At 37.9% G+C, this 20,360-nt stretch overlaps 6 protein-coding genes across 6 annotated transcripts; 1 reads left to right on the top strand and 5 right to left on the bottom strand. All coding sequences in view use genetic code 12, as the record gives it.

Moving 5' to 3' along the window:
- Window positions 1-20: 20 nt before the first annotated feature.
- Window positions 21-1,622, bottom strand: CORT_0B02980 (Gcd11 protein; the record flags this gene model as incomplete). The annotated part of the gene is made up of 1 exon (XM_003867401.1): window positions 21-1,622. One exon carries the CDS (start codon window positions 1,620-1,622, stop codon window positions 21-23), a length of 1,602 nt encoding a protein of 533 aa, XP_003867449.1.
- A 216-nt stretch (window positions 1,623-1,838) lies between these two features.
- On the bottom strand, window positions 1,839-4,691 carry CORT_0B02970 (Leu3 predicted zinc-finger protein; the record flags this gene model as incomplete). Its single annotated transcript, XM_003867400.1, has 1 exon — window positions 1,839-4,691. The coding sequence occupies one exon, from the start codon at window positions 4,689-4,691 to the stop codon at window positions 1,839-1,841; it is 2,853 nt and encodes a 950-aa protein (XP_003867448.1).
- Window positions 4,692-4,978: 287 nt separating this feature from the next.
- CORT_0B02960 (hypothetical protein) lies at window positions 4,979-6,634 on the bottom strand (the record flags this gene model as incomplete). The annotated part of the gene is made up of 1 exon (XM_003867399.1): window positions 4,979-6,634. One exon carries the CDS (start codon window positions 6,632-6,634, stop codon window positions 4,979-4,981), a length of 1,656 nt encoding a protein of 551 aa, XP_003867447.1.
- A 2,672-nt stretch (window positions 6,635-9,306) lies between these two features.
- CORT_0B02940 (Gap6 general amino acid permease) lies at window positions 9,307-11,097 on the top strand (the record flags this gene model as incomplete). The annotated part of the gene is made up of 1 exon (XM_003867398.1): window positions 9,307-11,097. One exon carries the CDS (start codon window positions 9,307-9,309, stop codon window positions 11,095-11,097), a length of 1,791 nt encoding a protein of 596 aa, XP_003867446.1.
- Window positions 11,098-11,380: 283 nt separating this feature from the next.
- CORT_0B02930 (hypothetical protein) lies at window positions 11,381-13,783 on the bottom strand (the record flags this gene model as incomplete). Its single annotated transcript, XM_003867397.1, has 1 exon — window positions 11,381-13,783. One exon carries the CDS (start codon window positions 13,781-13,783, stop codon window positions 11,381-11,383), a length of 2,403 nt encoding a protein of 800 aa, XP_003867445.1.
- Window positions 13,784-16,295: 2,512 nt separating this feature from the next.
- CORT_0B02920 (mannosyltransferase) lies at window positions 16,296-18,893 on the bottom strand (the record flags this gene model as incomplete). Its single annotated transcript, XM_003867396.1, has 1 exon — window positions 16,296-18,893. One exon carries the CDS (start codon window positions 18,891-18,893, stop codon window positions 16,296-16,298), a length of 2,598 nt encoding a protein of 865 aa, XP_003867444.1.
- Between the last annotated feature and the right edge of the window lie 1,467 nt (window positions 18,894-20,360).

Below are 20,360 nucleotides of genomic sequence, written 5' to 3'. Positions count from 1 at the left end.
AGCCCTTTTCAACTTTGGAATCAAACGACAGGTTCTATAGTTGTTCCCTTTTTGATCGTTGCCCAACCAATCAAACGCCAGTGCTTCTCGATACGTCTAGACAAGGCAATCTTCTCATTGATTTCGGTACATGCTGGGGAGGTCAATTGTAAACGTGCCATATCTGCTCTAACAGCGACTACCCTAGCACCGGTGGCTGTCGAACCTATATTCACCATCAAAACTTCACCAACCTCCAATTTTCTAACTTTTGCACCTTGCTTCTGTCCCTCAGTCTTTACACCCAACAATCTCCTCAACAAAAAGTAATTGATTTCAATATCCGAGTAAATGGATGGCAAGTTTCCTTTAGCCCCAACAACTTGACCAACCAATCTATCAGCTCTACACAATGTTGGGTCGACTTTAGTACCAACACCAATCAAACCTCCCGGTACGGCAAATTTCAAATCATTGTGCTCTGCGAATAATGAAACAATGTTGGAAAATATCGTCTTACATTGGATCCTTCCCTGGTCATCTTTAGTAACAATACCAGGTCTAATTTCAATCTCGTCACCAATTTTGAAAACACCGGTCAAAATAGAACCACCAGCAACACCTCCCTTCAAGTCATCAACATCAGCACCAGGTTTGTTGACATCGAAAGACCTAATAACAATCAATCTTGGTGATGCAGTAAAGTCTCTAACTGGGACAGGTATGGAGTTGACTATGAATTGATTGACGGCATCGATATTATATTTCAATTGTGCCGAAATTGGAACTATTGGTGCACCATCAGCTATGGTACCTCTTATGAACTGAATAATAGACTTTTCATGTTCCAATGCTGACTCTTCTCTCATCAAATCAACCTTGTTTTGCAAAATTATAACATGCTTCAACTTCATAATCTCAATGGCTGCCAAATGTTCAGATGTTTGTGGTTGAGGACAACTTTCATTACCTGCAATAAGTAACAAAGCTGCATCCATAACAGCAGCACCAGACAACATTGTACTCATCAAAATATCGTGACCTGGACAATCGACAAACGAAACGTGCCTAACTAACTTATAACGACCTTCGCAACCTGGACGCTGACATTTGGGTCTTATTTCTTTATCTGATTTGAAGGATTTGTAACAACCTGGTTCAGGGCATTCTGGGTTATCACACCTGTAAATTTTGGCATTAGCATAACCCAATTTAATAGTAATGTTTCTCTCCAATTCATCCTTGAAACGAACAGTTTGGACTCCCGAAATGGCTCTGACTACAGTTGACTTACCATGTGCGACGTGGCCAATTGTACCAATATTGATTGTGGCTTGTCTGTTGATGATTTCAGGCGAAAGTGGTGTAAGCTGGGAAATATCCGGGTTTGTAGGTTGCTCAGGTAAACCACCACCTTCTTCGAACTCCCTCTTGGCCCTCTCCTCGGCTTTTTCATCATCCTCCTCATCCAATCCCGCAAAGGCAACTGATTTTTTGCCCTTCAGCTGTGAGTCATCCAAATCTTTTTCTTGTTGCACTTCATTGTCACTTTCATTCTCATACCGGTAATCCTCTTCTTCTTCTTCGATAGTGCTTCCAATAACAATATCTGGAGTTGCGTTTTCTATATCGTCATATGACATCCTGACTTGATTATTGTGGATTTGTAAGAGGTAATTGTCTTGTGGATAGTTTCAGTAATAAATTTTCACCATTTCAAGAGAAAAGAAGAAAAAAAAAATTTTGAAAAATTTACACTGACAAATTTGACTTTGTGTCACATAGTCGTGTATATCGAGATGATATATGTAATAGAGTCTTCTTTATAAATATAAATATAGTACATTCAATAGCTAATTTCAACCCATATGAAATCCGAAATCATTCATGACGCTGTCCACATCTCTCCACAACATATCACTATCAAACCTATCTAAATCTAAACTTTCTAAACCCAGTTGTAATGGAGAGTCATTGTAAGTGGAGGTTGATTGTGGTTGTTGGTAAGATGTGTTCGAAGTAAATGGTTGATATTCGTCATTTAGGTTATGTAACTGATCTCCTTGTTGGTTCGTAAAGTGGACAGGCTGTGTAAATGATGGAGTAGTTGCTACATGGTCTTGATTTCTCAGGATTCTATTTTGAGATCCATGTACTAAATGAGCGTCCGGTTGGAAAGGTGGACCTTGATGGTGCCTATTTGCATCTGGGGTATTGTGGTCAGCTTTCATCACTGGTGTGGACTCGGCTGAAGAGTTTACAACTTTAAAGATGGAGCTTCTTTTTGTTGCACCAGCTGAAATTGGTTCAGGGTCTAAAGGTATTGTTCTGATTATCTTTCTTGCTTTTTGTTCAGCATCTTCTTCATTGGATAAAGACCGTTTGTCTTTGTGGGTAGAATTACTACGCGCTTCTGTATCCAGATCCTCTTCTGCGTGCAAATTTTCCTCTGGTCCCTCTTCTATATTTGTTCCTTGGACTGGATTTCGATCATCGGTTTTCACTCTCAAATTTGTCATTCCTGCCTTTTCTCTAATCAAATTCAAACAATCAAAAAACACTGATGCCGCCATTCTATTCCTGATGTTTATACTTAAACTGTTCAAGTTTTGGTTATCCAATTGTCGGAAAAGCAGCCACATATTTCTTGTAATACCACTTGATCGGAAGGCCATGTCATGTTTAAGTATGGACGCCCTGGCAGTCAAACCAACAACTGCTTCGTAACTCTGTTTCCCTACAGTCACATCAATCACATTCTTCAAGCTGGAATGAACCAACTTCCCAATAATACACGCAGCTTGCCAAAGATTGAGTAAGTACACCCCGGGAAGATACTTGATGAACTTCTTGTCTTCGACTTGGCAATTTTGAGTGAATGATACCAATCTAGTTGCCGCATTATAAAGTTTAATCAAACCCGTCTTTAGTTCAAATTCAGAAATTTTGGAAGAATCCATAAAGTAGTAGCTAAAAAGATGTACTTTGGAAGCCAAAATTTCAAACATTCTGAATTTGAATGCATCATGCAGTGTTGTATGAGAAATTATGACTTCCAACTCATCAACTCTCTTCTCAAGTAGCTTCAACAAGGAGACCCTCTCGTTAGCATCACTTAGTCCACAAGGATCCGTTGGATTAGAATTGAGAGACCTAGCCATTTGATCTTCGAATTGCGCAATTAACAACATGGACTTGATGTCTTCTGGAATTTGAACGTCACTACCTGGTCTACTGTAATACCAGATGGATGAGTCAAACTGGACACACGCTGGGTACCCAAAAGCAGTGGCAATGAATTGAGATGCTGCATTTGTCGCTATCCAAGTCTTGACCTGTTCTTGTAACATGTTTTGCTGTTGTGCAATTTTGTTTGCTGGCTGGGAATCTAAATTTTTCCCACTAGTAAACGATGACGGAGCATGTAACCCAATTCGTATTGCTTGAAAAAATCCTGTGCTGACGGTACTATAAGATGAATCTGCGCTAAGTGAAGACGTGATTGGGGGCCAATATGAATACAACAAAAACGCTTGAACTGAGTACACCGAACTGACGTTGTAAATAGGCTCGTCCTCCTCCGTAGGATTGTATCTCGTGATTGGTGAAATCATAATTTCGGCAAGAATGCCTTTGACTATAGGTGACAATTGGATCAACAAAGTCTTGGAAAACCCTTCTTTGAACCTTCTTAAAGAAACGAAGATGATTACCCAGAACAAAGGTGGGCAAAGTCTGTATATCCTTTCGGGCCCTTTGGTGACATCAACGACAGGGAAAATTGGATGGTATCGCAAAACATATTCCATGAAAAGTTCTTTAATTGTACTTGAAGTTAAGGTTATAGACTCAACTGACTTGTCCTCACAATGCAACACCTCTTCTGAAAGCCTTAGGTCTTGGGGTATCCTTAGGATATTGTTGTTGGAAAGTTTGGCATCATAGGTCAAATTACCATTGTCGAAACGTGACTCAGCGGTATCGGTTTGCGTATTCTGACAAGCCTGTGGCTCGTTAACGATGGCCACATTACGTACGTTTGTACTTTGCGGGTAAGCAGGAGGTATAGTTTCGGTTGGTTGATTTTGCACTTGGGAAACGTGGCCGGTTCCATCTCTGACACTCGGATGCGATGCCTCGAAATTATTCCTCTCTTCTGAATTGAATTCCCTGTTGCTTTCCTTATTTTCACCGTTTGCTAATGATGGAAATCGTGAAAGAAGCTCGGCAGCTTGGGCGGTATTCAACGTCTTTTTTAACTCCATAAACTCCTTCTCAATTTGAGCTATTCTCGCTCTTTTGTATGTTCTTTTGTAGTCTGATTTCAAGTCACATTTCAAATGTTTCTTGGCACATCTAGTGCAAGGCTCGGGGTGTCTTTCATGGGCATCACACCTCGATTTTTGTTGTCGGCATTCAACGCATGCCATTCTTTTAACTTTTCCTTGCTTCTCTGTGTGGGACTGCAGTTGATTTGTGGGTGAGGTGGCCACATTAGAAGGTGTGTTCGAGCCTGGATCTTTTAGATGCCCTGTAGAGTTTATTGATGGAGTGGGGGATTGTGATTGATGATCAAATACTTGGCCCTGGTTTGAATGTCTTGACTCATCTTGTTTCAATCTTTGAAATTCCTGTGACATATTGCTAGCAATATGTACCAAATTCTCGAAAGAGTTCTTTGCTCCGGTAGTAGCATCCTCGTTTTCTCTCATTATCTGGAATATCTTCGCCAGTAAGGGAAGTGTCTAATCTAAATGGTCTATCCTTTTGGCTTTGGCTTCTCCTCCAGGAAGTCCAAAAAAAAAAAAAAATTCCTTTGTGTTTTTACTTAACATCTCCCATCTACTATAATGCTAACACAAAAGAGGAAGAAAGTGATCAGTTGATATTTTAGTTCCTTCAGCTCTATAAACTGTATAAAGACGCAGAGGGATCTCTAAATACTAAACTTCTATCTCAGTGGAACACCCCTCTCTAGTTTGACTTTTCCAACACAATCTCAACCCCAACACCACATTCCATTGTCTAACCAATCAATCTCAAATTCGCTCTTGTCGCTTCCAAATTGTTTCACCATTGGCAAAACACCAACTTTCTTACCATTATCAGAGAGAAGCTCAACCCTGTGCTCTTCGGTACTTGTTGCCTTTGCTTCCTTCCTCTTTTCTTTATATTCATCCAGAGCGTAGGATGAGAATGGAAGGTAGTTGATGAAAAAATCATGCATAACTGCATCGGGTATATCACTAGGCAAGTCATGGGTTGAAACATATACATTCGCAAACTTAGCACTACGGTTCTTAGCCGTGTACAAAGCTGCAGAAATCAAAATATCCAAATCTTGGAAATTGTAGCCACCCAAATCGTTGAGTCCTGTGAATGACGATCCCCTTCTACGTGGATTGGCCGATGGTAACACACTTTCATAAATGATTTCACCCATACCTGTAATGAAAAACTCGCCTTTTAACGAGTTCCACAAAATGTAATACGACCTTCTTTGTAAGTCGTTTGTAATAATAGCTCCTTGAATTTCGGTGAATGTCTTGCTTTGTTCAGACTTGGCATAGCCTAAAGCACCAACAACCTTACTCCTATAATCAGCAAATGAAGGCTTGATAGCAAATTTTGGTACTGTTTGATTCAATGCAGAAGATTTTCTTCTTGAAGCATCTTCAAAACCTTTTGGTTTTCCCGCTGTTGTTTCACCTATTGCCGACAAGGTGCTATGGGATCCAATCTTAGTCATTGACAAAATATTGGACATATTGGTGAGCGAAGTCGAGGATTTCCTATCACCTTGTAATTCAGAATGATAGCTTAATTTGTTCAACTCTGAGAGTATTTCCAATTCCTTTGTTTGTAAAATAAATTGAATTACATCCCTATCTTCCTCGTTGTTCCAGTTTAACAATTTGACCCTTTTCCCCATAATTTTTGACTTTGCATCGAGTTGCTGTTCGTTCTGTTGCTCCAGATCCTCAATTAATTGTTTCAAAACAGTCTCTTGTCCCTCGGTTAATTCCTGAATTGGAATTTCATAAAAATCGAGAGGGTAACTCTTGAATCCAAATCGTTTGTAATAAGTTTGTACACCAGAAAACAAAAACCAAACGTACTCTTTTCCAAGATAGTAATTTGCCAATTGTTGATCAACCTCACCAGTAAAATTGTCAAGTGTCATTTTCCTAAAGTTGTCATTGACAGAGTCGTCACTTTTTTTTAAATGTTCATTGACAATTTCTTTTTCTGTGGTTGCAATTGCTTGAGATATGCATTTTTCAGCCAACCCTTGCTTTCTGTAATCTTGATGGGTGAAGACAAAACTCACTAACAAAGATGTGATGTTCTTTATGCCGAATAAGGATGGGTCTGGTGTCGAAGAGATCAAACTCGATCTATCAGCAGGTTTGTACAACCCTTTCAAATGCTTTATTATTGTCGTGGCAACAACCAATCCTTTAGCTGTATCTTCGATATAAAACCCTTCCACCTTTATACCACTTTTAATATACTCCTCAATGCTTTGGGTTTGAATTTCACCAAACTCCGAAGCATCCAATGGTCCGCCCCATTCACTGCCACATAATGTGAATAGCTCCTTCAATTTAGCTGGATCTTGAGTTGATCTGAATTCTAAGTTTGAGTCTGACATTGCAATTGAAGTGAGTTGATTTAAAAAAGTTTATAATTGATGAGGTACTGAACTGCTTGGGTTAAAGATGTTGTGAATAGAGTTGATCAATTTTTAGTTGAAGAGACTCCACCACTCGCACACGCATTTGCCTCTCTCTTTCTTTCCCCAAAGTTTACGGAAACCCGAATTTTGTTTGTGTTCATTTTTGTTTTTCTATTGCTCCATACATTCACGCCACGTTGAGCACACCATATTACACTAATACGGAAAAAAAGGTTCTGTCTGGTTACCTGGAGAGCTTATGAACCCCCGGCTTCTTGAAGCCACAAGTCATTGAGAATGGAACCGACGTGTAGATCATGTGTAGCCTTTGTTGACTCCTCGCCGTACACTTATATGATGTATGACGTAATGACACAAAAATTGTAGGGCAAATTGAAGTTATAATAAATCAAAAGATTCAAGCTACTTTATGATTACTTTCTATAAATTATTATCTGGAAAGTTATAGAGAAAGAAATGATGATGGGTGTGGTGTACTTGGATTAACTTAACTGTAGCTTTAATCAAAAATGTGGTTATTTTCGTATGTGGTTTAAGAACTAATGTTTCTTTTTTTTTGCAATAATTTGTAGCAAATATGTTTAGCTTTTAATACAAACTTCTGATCTAAATATCAATATACTACATAGATAGTAGTAAGTTGAGGTTTCGAAAACAAAATTACAAAGTAAGATGAGATACACGTCAAAAGGTTACCTAGTTAATCACAATTAAGACTCGCAGAAATTAATAATTGAAAGACTAGAAAGGTTGTCACTTCAAAAGAGCTACTGCCACGTGCATTCAGACCATTCCACCAATGTCCACACATGATGAATATATGGATCCCGATTGACGGATAGACCAAGTGTTTATTATGAACAACAGAGTGATATTATTTTCAAGATAAACGGCAACTCTCTTATCGAATTTAGATCTCGGTTGCCTTTACGAGAGAGATCGAGATCTCACCAGCTCTCCATTATTTCGGCATTACTCAGTAGGAGTTCCCCTTCTCATGAACATTGACGATTTCGCAAAAGTCCGAAATGGAGAAAGTGAGCCAAAGGAAAAAGAGGGTAGCTATTAGCGGCGATGCGAATCCCGACTATGCGGCAGTTTGACTGAGAAAAAAGAATTGGCGGATGGTCGGAAGAAAAACTCCGCTTCAATGGTGACCGACAAAAACAAAACCAGCGCCAACACAAATGTGATATGACAGGGTTATGACTGTATCGATTAAAGCCTCACTGTGCCAAAGCTCATTACACAGGAAAAGCAATTTAACAAATGGAAACTTGAACCTTCTGTAAAAGTGATTAATCCCTTCATCAGGTGTTAACAAAAGAAATTCATCAATTGCACATATCAATTGGATGGATGTGTTGAAAATCAACAGAGAAGAGGGGGTTGGATGCGGAGTAGAAAATGCTGCGATTTAATATATATAAGGGTGATTAACTATGCATTACAGATACTTCACCCTTGGCTGTTTTATATTTGTTTCCCTTTATCGCACTCAGAAATAGTTTCAAAGTGCCGTGTTTCACCAAACGCTACCAAATACCTTTTCTTTAAAGTTAAGCGCAAACATGTTTTTATTTTTTTGTTCTTGTCTGTAAGGCATTTTGAAAGTAAAATATTTTACGTTTGACATAAAGTAATGTATGATATCAATGAATCCCTGTTCCGGCATAAGCTTGCATATTGTCCAGTGCCGTCAATAACCCTATAATTGCCCCGTTTATTTTTGAAAAATTTTTTTATAGTAGCTTACTGTTGCTTTACTTTTGATGTTATTATTTCTTGTCCCTTAGGAGAGACGTCAAATATGTTAATTAGTATACCCCACAGACATGTGTATGTATATATGCTCCTCTACTAAAAGACGCTATCTCAATCAAAAAGAAAGAAAGGTGTTACACAATGTACATAAAAAATGGTTACTTCACACTGAGAGGTCATAAGACAAGAGAAGAGAAGATGCTTTGCTATTCTTTTTGTATTAGCCGTTAGCGGGAGACAACAAAAGTCCTTAGTTGTACAAAAATGCGCCTTTCCACCAAGTTGTTCAGTGTACAAACAGTAGAGTGTATAAAAAAAGAAATTTACATTTACATGCAGGAAAAAAAAAGAAAAAAAAAAGAAAAGAAAAAGAAACAAGAACAGTTGCAAAATACACAAAACATTAAAATCATCACTCATTCTTCATAGTATAAGACAAGATTTCATTACTCATAAGTAAGACACATATACAGTTTGATGGCTTACACAAGCCAAGATCTTTTTATTGAAGTCCCTTTAGTTTAATTATTAATACACTTTGCATCGAGTGACTAAAAAAAATAGAAATATAGGCTCAAAACTTATAAACCCTCTCTTTATAGTCTTAGTTTTCTTTCTTAATTTTTCAAAGTCAAGGAAATCTTTTTCACCATCCCTGACCACACCACTTTTATAACGTTCTTTCTTTCTTGAGCTTTTATCTTTAGCTTACTCCACTTTATTATTCACAATTGCATTTGCATTACTATATTTACAGTTCATAATCCATCAGTTTCGATCTCATAGCCACTGCTTCTACAACCGTCAAAGCAGAATTAACTCAGGAAATTCACATCAATAAACCACATATTATAGAACAAAAGATGTCGTCCTCACCAGTAGCATCAATTAAACTGCAGGAGAAAAGCATAAACGAACTCAATGCCACATCAATAACTAGCTCAACAAATGAACCCAAACATAGTGCATGGACAAATTTCAAAGACTCATTCAAACCACCAGAATCAAATCGTAGTCGACCTCAACCACAGCTGACATCCAGTTCCAATTCAGAAGATGCCGATTCCACCAACAAGACAGGGGATAACAACAACAACAATGATGACATTGAAGAAGGAAGTATTCATGCGCCTCTCAAACAAACCCTTAAAAAGAGACAATTGCAAATGATTGCTCTTGGTGGATGTGTAGGGTCTGGTTTACTAGTTGCGTCAGGGCTAGCCATGGAAAATGGTCCTGCCAGTTTAATTGTTGCTTGGAGTATTGTTTCCACTTTCTTGTACTGTACAATGCAATCATTGGCAGAATTATCCAGTAGTTATCCAGTCACTGGTTCATTTGCTACATATTCCGTTAAATTTGTTGATCCAAGTTGGGGTTTTGCTATGGGCTGGAATTACGCCATGTTTTGGGTTATTGTCTTACCATTGGAATTGGTGGCATCAGCATTGACGATCAATTTCTGGAATTCAGATATCAACAGTGATGCATGGGTAGCAATATTCTATGTATTGATTTTCTTTTTAAACATGTGTGGTAACAAAGGATTCGGAGAAACTGAATTTGTTGCTTCAATCATCAAATTGTTGGGGATTGTTGGCTTCAATATCTTGGCCATTGTATTGATATGTGGTGGTGGAGACCAAGGCTTTATTGGAGGTAAAAACTGGCATCCGCCTTTCACTACTGGGTTTAAAGGAGTTGTGTCAGTGTTGTTAACGGCAACTTATTCATTAGCAGGAACCGAATTAATTGGATTAACATCAAGTGAATCAGCAGGAGATTCAAGAAAAATCTTACCAAAAGCTATCAAACAAGTTGTTTGGAGAATTCTTATTTTTTACATGACTACTTTGACGTTGCTTGGATGTTTGGTTAACCCTGAAAATCCTGATTTAGTTGGTGCCAGCGGAAATGCAGCTTCTCCATTTGTCATTGCTATCAAACAAGGTGGTATCAAGGGATTGCCTTCAGTTTTCAATGTTGTTATCTTGGTGGCCCTTTTGGCCATTGCCAACTCTGCCGTTTATGGATTTTCAAGAACCATATTGGCTTTAGCTGAACAAGGTCTTGCGCCTAAGATTTACACATACGTTGATAGAAAGGGAAGACCATTGGCTGGAATTGGAACTTCAGCGTTTATTGGATTATTATCCTTCGTCTCCGCCTCCAAAAGTCAAGCTGATGTATTTGCTTGGTTAGTTGCGTTATCAGGATTATCCACTTTATTCACATGGGGAAGTATCAATGGCGCCTTCATTAGATATCGTATGGCAATGAAGGAACAAGGAAGATCAACTGATGATCTTGCATACAAATCAAACACAGGACTTATTGGTGCATACTATGGATTAATTGCCAATGTCGCTATTTTGGGACTTCAATTCTGGCTTGCATTGTTTCCCGTTGGTGAATCTCCAAAAGCAGTTACATTTTTCAAAACTTATCTCGGTGGAGTCATTGTGATTGTGTTTTATATTGGTCATAAACTTTGGACGAGAAGTTTGAGATTTTATATCAAGGCAAAAGATATTGATCTTGATAATGGTAAATCTGCTGTTGATATTGATTTGATTAAACAAGAAATTCAAGAAGAAAAAGAAGCATTGAGAGCAAAACCATTGTACTATAGAGTTTATGAATTCTGGTGCTAAAAATATGAAACCTCAAAGTTTCATTTGATGATCGATAAATTCAAAAAAGTTATGAATAGAATATAAAGTTTTATTTACGAGATACGAAAGTGAAAACTAGTGGCTTGAAACAGCCTTTAACTGTAGAGTAGCGGCATTCTGATGTATTGCGTAATATCGTGTGTGTATTTGATACAGATGCTATAAAACCAGTCATAAAACTCATGAAAATACACATACAAAAGTAACGTTAAATCCGTTAGCCATTCCGAACACTGTAAATCCAGAACCTCCCACTCTTCCTCTATATGATCTCCTTGGGAACCAATCCATGTGGTCCAACACAAAACTCCTTCAAAAAGTGATTAGGCAATTTAGTCAATGCAGTATCAGGTAACATCAATGTTGTGTTAAGTCCAGCTCCACCACCACCTCCATTCTTGCGGTACAGTGATGTAATGCTGGCACTCGATGAAGAAACACCAGAATTTGGAACTGATACTGAAGCCGATGCTAAGACTTCACCATTTGGTCCTGCATATTTAACTGCTTTAAGATAAGCAACATTCAATGGTGAAAATGGAGTAGGCTTCACTAGTGGCTTGTAAACCCATGAATCCTCCATTGTGAGGGGTTTTATACAACGCAAACAATTACGATAATACCTGCGTTTACTGTATCCCTCATTTGGACATGGATTCCATTTGTAATCATCGCCTCCAGCAATGTTGGAACGTGTTTTGCGTTCAGGGGCATCAATTGCAAAAATACCACGACTTCTTGCCATAGAAATGAACCCGTTTTCTGTGTCTTCTCCTTCGTCTTCCTCATCTTCACCTTGTTCTTCACCTTCTCCTGACCCATCCTCTTCATCCTCATCTAAACGTAAATCTGACATACTTTGAATATCCTCCTGATCATCTTCAACAGCACCTTGTGGAGTTAATGTCAGTGCCAGCGTTTCATGTCTAGATCTCCTCAAAACCTCGTTGAACTCTTCATCGTAATCTTCAACATCGTCCTCATCGTCTTCAAAACTGTTGGCATATGAGCTGCCATAATTGAAGTTATGATTGGATTGATGGTTTCTACCTGCAGCTAACGAATATTCACCTCCTTGTGATTGATACAGATAATTCTGCTCCGCTACGTTGTTGCTGCAATCTTGTCGCTCGGAAAAGTTAGTTGCAGATCTGAATCTTGTACGAGAGTCCTCATTAGATCCAAGATTACCACTGGGTGTCGCTGGTGATGGAGACGAGCTGCTTCTCAATCTAGATGACGAAAATTTGGATCTGAGTTTGTTAAATCTACCTTTGATTTTATTTGCATCTGAGACTGATTTGAACATATTCTTTGTGTTTGCAAATTGTTCGGTTGTTGGGTTGTAACGGGAGAAATGGGCTGTTGGTGAATTTGAGGCGGAGTGATTAGCATATCCTCCATTGACGCCTCCTGTGCTTCTGTTTCTTCTGTTGCCTCTTCTTCTTCGCCTTGGCACAGTTCTATACTTGGGTAATTCCCGTTCATTAACATCTATAGCAATATCCTTACCCACAGTAAGCAGCATATTCCAATCAATTAAATCTTGGGTGTTTTCAAAATGTAACAAAATTTGTTCACTTTCGATTCTTAACCTCAATACATTAACCCTTTTCTGATAATCAGTAGCCAATCCTATCCTAGCATATTGTAGCGAATAAGTTCTAACTAAACCTTTTTTCTTAGATCCAGTAGACAAATCTTCAAGCAAGCCCTGATTCTTGACAAAATCGTAAAACTGGTGATCAAAATCATTGGTTAATATAGAATCATTAGCTGGAATGCGCCTGGTAGTGTTTTGAAATGAAGATAACTTCTTATCCTTGGAGACAAAATCCAATATCTTCTCTTCATAACTTGGTGGAATATTGTAAAAGTTTAACTGAGTTGAATTTAATTCACAAATAAGATATTTCCAACTTCGATTGGTGGACATCTCATAGGGGTTCACCCATTCCACTTTCCTTGAAACAACTCCAATTTTGTATATGGACGGCGAGTATGATGGCGGGAGTGTCTCGGTTGTTTCTTGTGAATTTGAAGGGGCAGCAGAAAACGTTGACGAGTTAGTTATTGTTGTTGTTGGAGAGGCAAGTTGAGGGGAGTGTAGGTTGGTATAGATGGCTTCTTCAAATGACGACAAAGGTTGAAGTACGGGAAACCTGGGACACCCACCCGGTGGTAAAGTATCATAAGCAGGAGGAAAAACAGGGTTAGGTTCGAGTAATTGTAATAATTCATGACTATCAGGAACATGTTTGGCATCAAAGTTGCTCCATATTGAAGGACATGGTGTTGGTGGTGAATATGAACGTTGTTGCAAATGATAGTTTTCCTCACTGTCGTTGCTGTTGCTAATGCTGCTATTGTTTTCTTCGGTGGTGATTCTGTTTTCATTTTCACAACGATCAGGAAAGTTGTTGTCAGCGGAAAATAGGGATGAAGATGAAGATGAAGATGAGGTTGCAGTTGATGGAGACAAATAGGTATAGTTATTAGATTGTCGATTTTCTCTTGCTACCGGAGATTGTATCTGTTGTGGTTGTTGTTGATATCGGTGTTGGATCTCGTTGGTTGCAATTGATGTTATACGGTCATTGGGTTGAGCCTGTTGGTAGTGAAATCTGTGATTGTCGTGATAGTTGCGACTAGCCTGAGTAAACATGGTTAAGAACTGGTTGCTCTATATGTGTATTTTGTATATAAGTGCTTGTTTAATATATGTTGGTCGTTGTTCAAACAAGTGAAGAATAATAGGGGAAAAAAATATAGATGTAACAGTGATAAAAGTGTAACCATATGAAAAATAAGATGTGTACCACTTGTTGGATATGGAGTGTAGATGTGCTGTTGATGGAATGGAAGGAGTAAGTAGGTAGAAGAAGAAGTAAAGTGATAAATTGTGTAGAATATATTGTACTTCCAATATGGTTGATTGGTTGATTCTGAATCTGATGTCTATTGTCTATTGTCTATTGTCTATTGCATATATTGTATATGTTCCCCCTATACACTATTGTGTTGCAGTCTCTATTATTATTATTATTATACTTATTTTTATTTCTTTTTTTGTAAATTTTCACACGCACTTCCTCACTATTGTATTACTTTTGAATTACTGTGAAGCCATTCAATACCCGATTGTACCTAACTAGCTATGGTATTTAATGATCACTCCCGAGCGTATTATGGGATTTAGAGATTGTATTATAGACCGCAATTAATGCAAAACATCCTAAACTAGTATATACATATATATATATATATATATAATCATAAACTATGTAAATGCCATTCTCCACATTTTAAAGGAGTAGTGGTAATATTATATAAGATCATTCAATCATACCCCATGGGCGGTGGTGGTAATACTGCTCTACATGATATATAATAATACTTCCGTAGAAGAAATGTAATTTTAGTTGGTGAGTAATAACAACCTTTGAGTTGTCTTATCGGAAATTACTGATTACGGAAGAAGGAAATAAAAAATAATACAACTCACTTTACAGGATTCCTTTTATTACACTAAGATAAGCTGTTTATATCCGAGCCATTATATACAAAACACACATCTCACATCACATACATACATACAAACATACACACCTTGTATTGTCATGCATACCACATATAGTATAACAGCCATATATGTATGTATGTATGTATGTATGTATGTATGTATGTATGTATGTATGTATGTATGTGATGATGACATATATACGCATATACGTACAGGTGTATTCTAGAAAAGCAAAAGTAAAGGAAAGAGATGACAAATCTTCTTATCCGATATAGCAGCCACACATAATAAATTATCAACAAATGACAGTCTCTCTCAGTATTTGTGTAATTAAGAACAATTTAGAGTGTAGCCAATCCATCACAAGACAAGAAACATCTTTCCTACTACTTAGATAACGGGTATTATGATTACACGGTACAGTATATCCGATGCAGATACACCAATCATTCAAAGAACGTATAGTAAAAGATAGTTTCACAGCAAGCAAACATACTAAAACTTAGCAAAAGTAAAAGAGAAAGAGAAAGAGAAAGAGAAAGAGAGAGCGTGTGTGGGAGAGAGACATAGCAAACATACTTTACTTAAAGCAACCAGATATACCGAGACCAAGTTTTCATTAGTTTGCTTTTCCAATTTATCAACCGACTCTTCATAAAAGACAATTGCTAATTTCAAAATGGAATAGGTACAAACTAATCAATAATACAAAACTAGTTCTTTTCATTTGCACACAAAGTTAAAAAGTTCGAGTATTTTATTTTAAGTTTGCTTTTACACTAAAACACAACCCCAAAACCAAAATCAAATTTGACTTATCTGAGTTTTGAACCCTGTATGAAACTACACTAGATACGTTTACTCGGTGCTGTCATTGCCATCTTTTCTCCCTCCTACCCACTTGCTTCCAAATACCTCCTATTTAGGTGTACACTCAAACATTACTATTTTTATGTCTTTCTTTAATTCGGTTTCTCCAATTATCTACTTCTCTACTTCTCTACTTCTCTACTTAAACTTTAGCCGAGGTACATTAACAAAATCATTGCACGTGACATGAATAAGATAAAAGTTCAAACAAAACCATATTCCCCTTCACGACAGTGTCAAGTAGTTTTAAGCAGAAGATATATATACACTCAAGAGATCATCTTACAGGGTGACCAAGGATTAAAAATACCACAATGATAATTAAAAAAAAACAGTTACGAATCGAAAATCAGCAATAAAAAAATGTTACCAGCATTCTTTTTTGTTGTGTGAAGCAAAGCAAGGCTCAAATTGAACGGACCAGAATTCAATCAAGCAAAAATATTATGCAAACATCTTCCACCAAAACACCAACATTATCAAAAAAAGATGAACACCACCAGCTTAAGATATCCTCTTTATTCATTGATTTCAACCAAAACCCCTTCCATTTTTTTTTCTTTTATATTTTGTTAGTTTTTTTAGTATACTTTTGTAAACTTTTTATATTTTTTTGTATTTTTAACAATTTTAACAATTTTAACATATAACAATAGATCAATAGCAAAAACACCCTTCACTCCGTTATTGGGTGATCAACATGCACTATGTGTGCAATGTATTTGGAATCACAGCACCTTCATCAGCAGTATCATTAGTAACATTTTCTCGACTTGTCTGTTGTCTATTGGCTGTTGTTTCCCATCAACAACCAAAGTTCTTCGCCATACTTCTTGACTTCTTCACTTTTCTGTTCCAATTTACTAATAATCGATTTTCTTTTTCGCATCACCTTTGACTTGTTCCACGGCCAGCAACTTGAACCAACCTGCCTCCATTCTTCACTTTGTTCATGGATAAACTTCAAGGTCTTGTTGGTGATTTCTGTTGCTTTCGCTTTTGCGTCACTACCCTTGATGTCAGATTCAAGGCGTTTGATTATCCCTGGCGCATCTTCTTCAAGAAGATCAATCATAGATTTCCAGATCAAACTCATTTGACATTGATCTAGACATTGATCACTTCCATAAACCGGGGTTGCCAATTCATCTGCGTGACACGCGTTATCAACATTGGCCATTAACCGTTGTTGAACGACACTACCCGATGACAGTCGATATCGATTTTCCATTGGAGAATAAATTTTTGACATCAACTCTTCAATCTCAGAATCACTCAAATTCTCCTTATTCTCTAAACCTCGTTTAATTTTTTGGGTAATTGCTGCACTTGAAGCTGTCAAATTCCAGATACTGTTCTGGAAACGTTTTTCAACTTCTTTACTCGAGTTCCTTAGCCAAAAGCCTTTCTTGAACTTATTCTTAAGCTTTGAACTTTGAACTCGTAAGCTATAATTTTCCAGAGCTAACCTATTCCGTTCCTCAATTAATGGCTGAACTTGATCCCTTAGTTGTTGACATTCATCTCTAAAGATAGATTCACGCTTGAAAAAGTCATTTTGCATCTTTAAATTTTGTTGAACAATCCCATTGTAAGCCATTTCCCAGGAATACACCAAGCAGGATCCATGAACATTTGGCGTTGGCTGTGAGGGAAGCTCGTCGTTTTTGGAGCCCCCAAGACTTTGCACCGAGTGCGAGTCTCTAGCTGCAACAATTTGTCCATTTATTAATCCTTCTGATACATCCTCACTAGACAGGAAGCCTCCACACGACCCCACCGAGTGTGAGTTCGTGGTATGACTCTTGCTAGCTGATTCTAGGGTGGTGGTCTTTGTGTGGGATTGATCATTGTCATTCAACTTTGGGTTTCTAACCAATTGTGGTACATCATAGCTTTCTGTCGACGTTTGTGCAGTTATCCCTTCTTCACTACCGAGGTTCAGCTCGGTTTCTCCTTCTGAATTCATTTCGAGGTAATTTCCAGGATCCACATTCTGTTCAACAATCCTGTCATTCTTGATATCTTCTGTCTGCGAAGTCTTCTTCTCAATATTGGCCTTCTCATCTTTGTGGAAAAGGGCCATCACTCTTTTTTCAATGGTTTCAATAATTCGTAGGAAGTCGGAATCTGCATTACAAAGTGGTGGTGTTTCTTCTTCCACATTTAACAACGGCAGCATCAACACCGTACTAGCTTCCATGTCCTTTTGACTATTTTCAAATGCAGTATTGGCTTGTTCTTCATGGTCTATGTCTATGTCTATGTCTATGTCTATGTCACTAGGAGCGTCCTCCTGTTCATAAAATAGGGCTCTCAAAATTTCACCGTCAATTCCTGAATTAGCAACTTCATCATCAATTTCGCTTTTGACATCAGCCTCATCTTGACATTCACCTTCGATAGATAACATTGAACAAGCATCGTCGGAAAAAGATCTTCTCTTTTTGCTGTCTCTCACAACCGCGTCACAATTTTTCAAATTCAGATTCACTGGCGCTGTTGCTTTTGACAACTTCCAACATATGTCATCAAATTCACGTTGCGCGCGTTGTCGCCCAAAAATTACATTCATCACATCCTCCGTGTCAATGCCAAGTCTCTTCTGATACCTCTCATAAAAGCTTTTACATTTAGCTTTGAAAGGATACTTGTGCACCATTCTCTCATGTCTGTCAAGTGCACTTTTATATTCCTGACCAAACTGATGGAACATCTTCATAAAGTCTTCAAAACATTTAGTCCCTAACAATTCAGTCCTCATACTTGTTTGAATATTCAATAAATCAGTCAAACTTTCTGTAGAAAATCTTCTGTCTATATTCCATTTCAAAAATGCACCACTGGTCCTTTTGGCGCATGAAATAGCATTTAAAAATCCACTCAATTCTTGAATTTCCCCCATTTGGAATTGGAGTATCTCTCCTACTGCTTCACGCACACTCATATTCTCAATGCTGAATCCCAAAAACATCAATTTTCCAAAAATAGAGTATACAGTGGTCCCAGTAGCAATTCTCTGAGTATTCATTTCAAGCTCGGCAGCTTGTGTCGAAACTGCTGGTAACTGTTCGACAATTTGATCCGATTCAAAATGATTGGCATTTAAATTATTGGTTGGTTGAGTAGCAGCTGATTCGTCAAAACCAGAATTAGTTCTCAATTGTTCACTACAGGAATTATCCTGTTTCATTCTCTTGAATTTGTTGAACTTCTTGGTAAGTTGACAAATAAACAGTTGCTTCCGCTTGGAGTTTATATCCAAATCTTGTACAGGTGGAGAAACAGGGCCTGGTGATGGCTCGGTACACTTCAATCTGTCCTCGTCTGTATTGACACGTTTGAAAAGACACAATTTCGCACTTTGAAGTCTTAAACGCATAATGATTTGGAAAGCTGGTGAAGAGAAGAAAGAATTGTAAAATGGATTGTATTTTTGGCTCTATTGTATTTGCGTTTTTATACCCAACTTCGTTTCATTTTTTATTTTTTTGATATTCCAAAAATTTTGCAACACAATAAATAATGCATAATCTTTTCCACGATGTGTATACTCTTCATATCCATCGGACAAAATAAGGACTATAAGGTGCTTGTAAATTCGATTGAGTCCAATCACCATGAACCAAAACGTTCTCAATTGTCTTGCACCCATGTATAATGGCATCTTTGCGGGTACTATTGTGGTTGCAATACTCGTGACGGTAGCGCATATCGCCTTTGTACAAAGGAGTCGTGTCTAGCTTTTAGAAAGTTACAAACTTTATAGATGACTGCACCTGAAAGATTTCTCCGAAACTCTTCCGCGAATATCACTGGGTTATTCGACATTACTCCTTGCACTTGTGGTTCTCTGCTCCCGTTGTTGCATGCTATTAATAGATCAGCTGAATCATTTTTCAAGTTCTTTCCCCAGCTTCTCTTAGAAATACCGTCTCCCGCAGTTTGGGTACTGTTCAAATTGTAGTTCTCAATAAAGCTCTTTTAGAATTGCAAAATGAGTAGATTCGAGCTTACAAATGTTGTCCTATCATAGAGCATTGACGGAAATGATGTCGAAAAGGTGTGGTGCTTCGTGTCCATGTACATCAACATCTATTCGACTTCATCAACGTATTTCAACGTAGCACTTTGTATTTCTGTAGCTTTGGATTCATTAAACATTGTGATGAAGGTTCCCACATCTCTAGCATTGCAAGTCCTGGTGTTTGCTTGTTGCTTGACAAGGGTTCTTTCATACACGTTTCATCAACGGTCGATTGTATACAGGACTCTTACCACACACACGAACTTGTCTCTTTACACAGGTATTCGTGTATTTATTCCATAGTGTAGACGGATGCGGTGTTTGGCACATTTTAGTGGTCGTAGCTTAAGTTTAGGTAGACGGCAAACTTAAAGGGGATGCAATGTAGTTGAAGCATTGTCGGAGATGGAACTATCACGGTCCAATTCAGAATATATTCGTCTCTCTCTGTCTTTTGTAGAAAAGCAAAGATTTGTCAACAGAGCCAATCTTGTTGTTAACAGGAGTGGCACACCACACTTTGAAATATACCCCATCAAGTCTTAACCACTCTCATGCACATTAGTCGATGAGGAATTTGTTGTCCGCATGATGACTCAAAGATCCTGCCAAAACCGGGGCGCTTTCGTTTGCAGTGAGTAACATTGTAACAGCTGCGCTCACTTTTCGTTGTCTTTTAACTTCGTGGCTAAGAAAAAAGGGATTAAAGACGGAAAACTTTGTGTGGTGAACTATTTACCAAAAGTGGAATTCAATCCGTGAACAAACTGTGAACAGCATCATCACAGACTTCAACAATGGCATAAAGCAGGGGACAGAAGA

This window comes from Candida orthopsilosis (genome assembly GCF_000315875.1).
Source record: "Candida orthopsilosis Co 90-125, chromosome 2 draft sequence".
Lineage (NCBI taxonomy): Eukaryota > Fungi > Ascomycota > Pichiomycetes > Serinales > Debaryomycetaceae > Lodderomyces > Lodderomyces orthopsilosis.
Note: the sequence above shows the minus strand (reverse complement) of the source record. Positions and strands in the feature narration are given on the sequence as shown.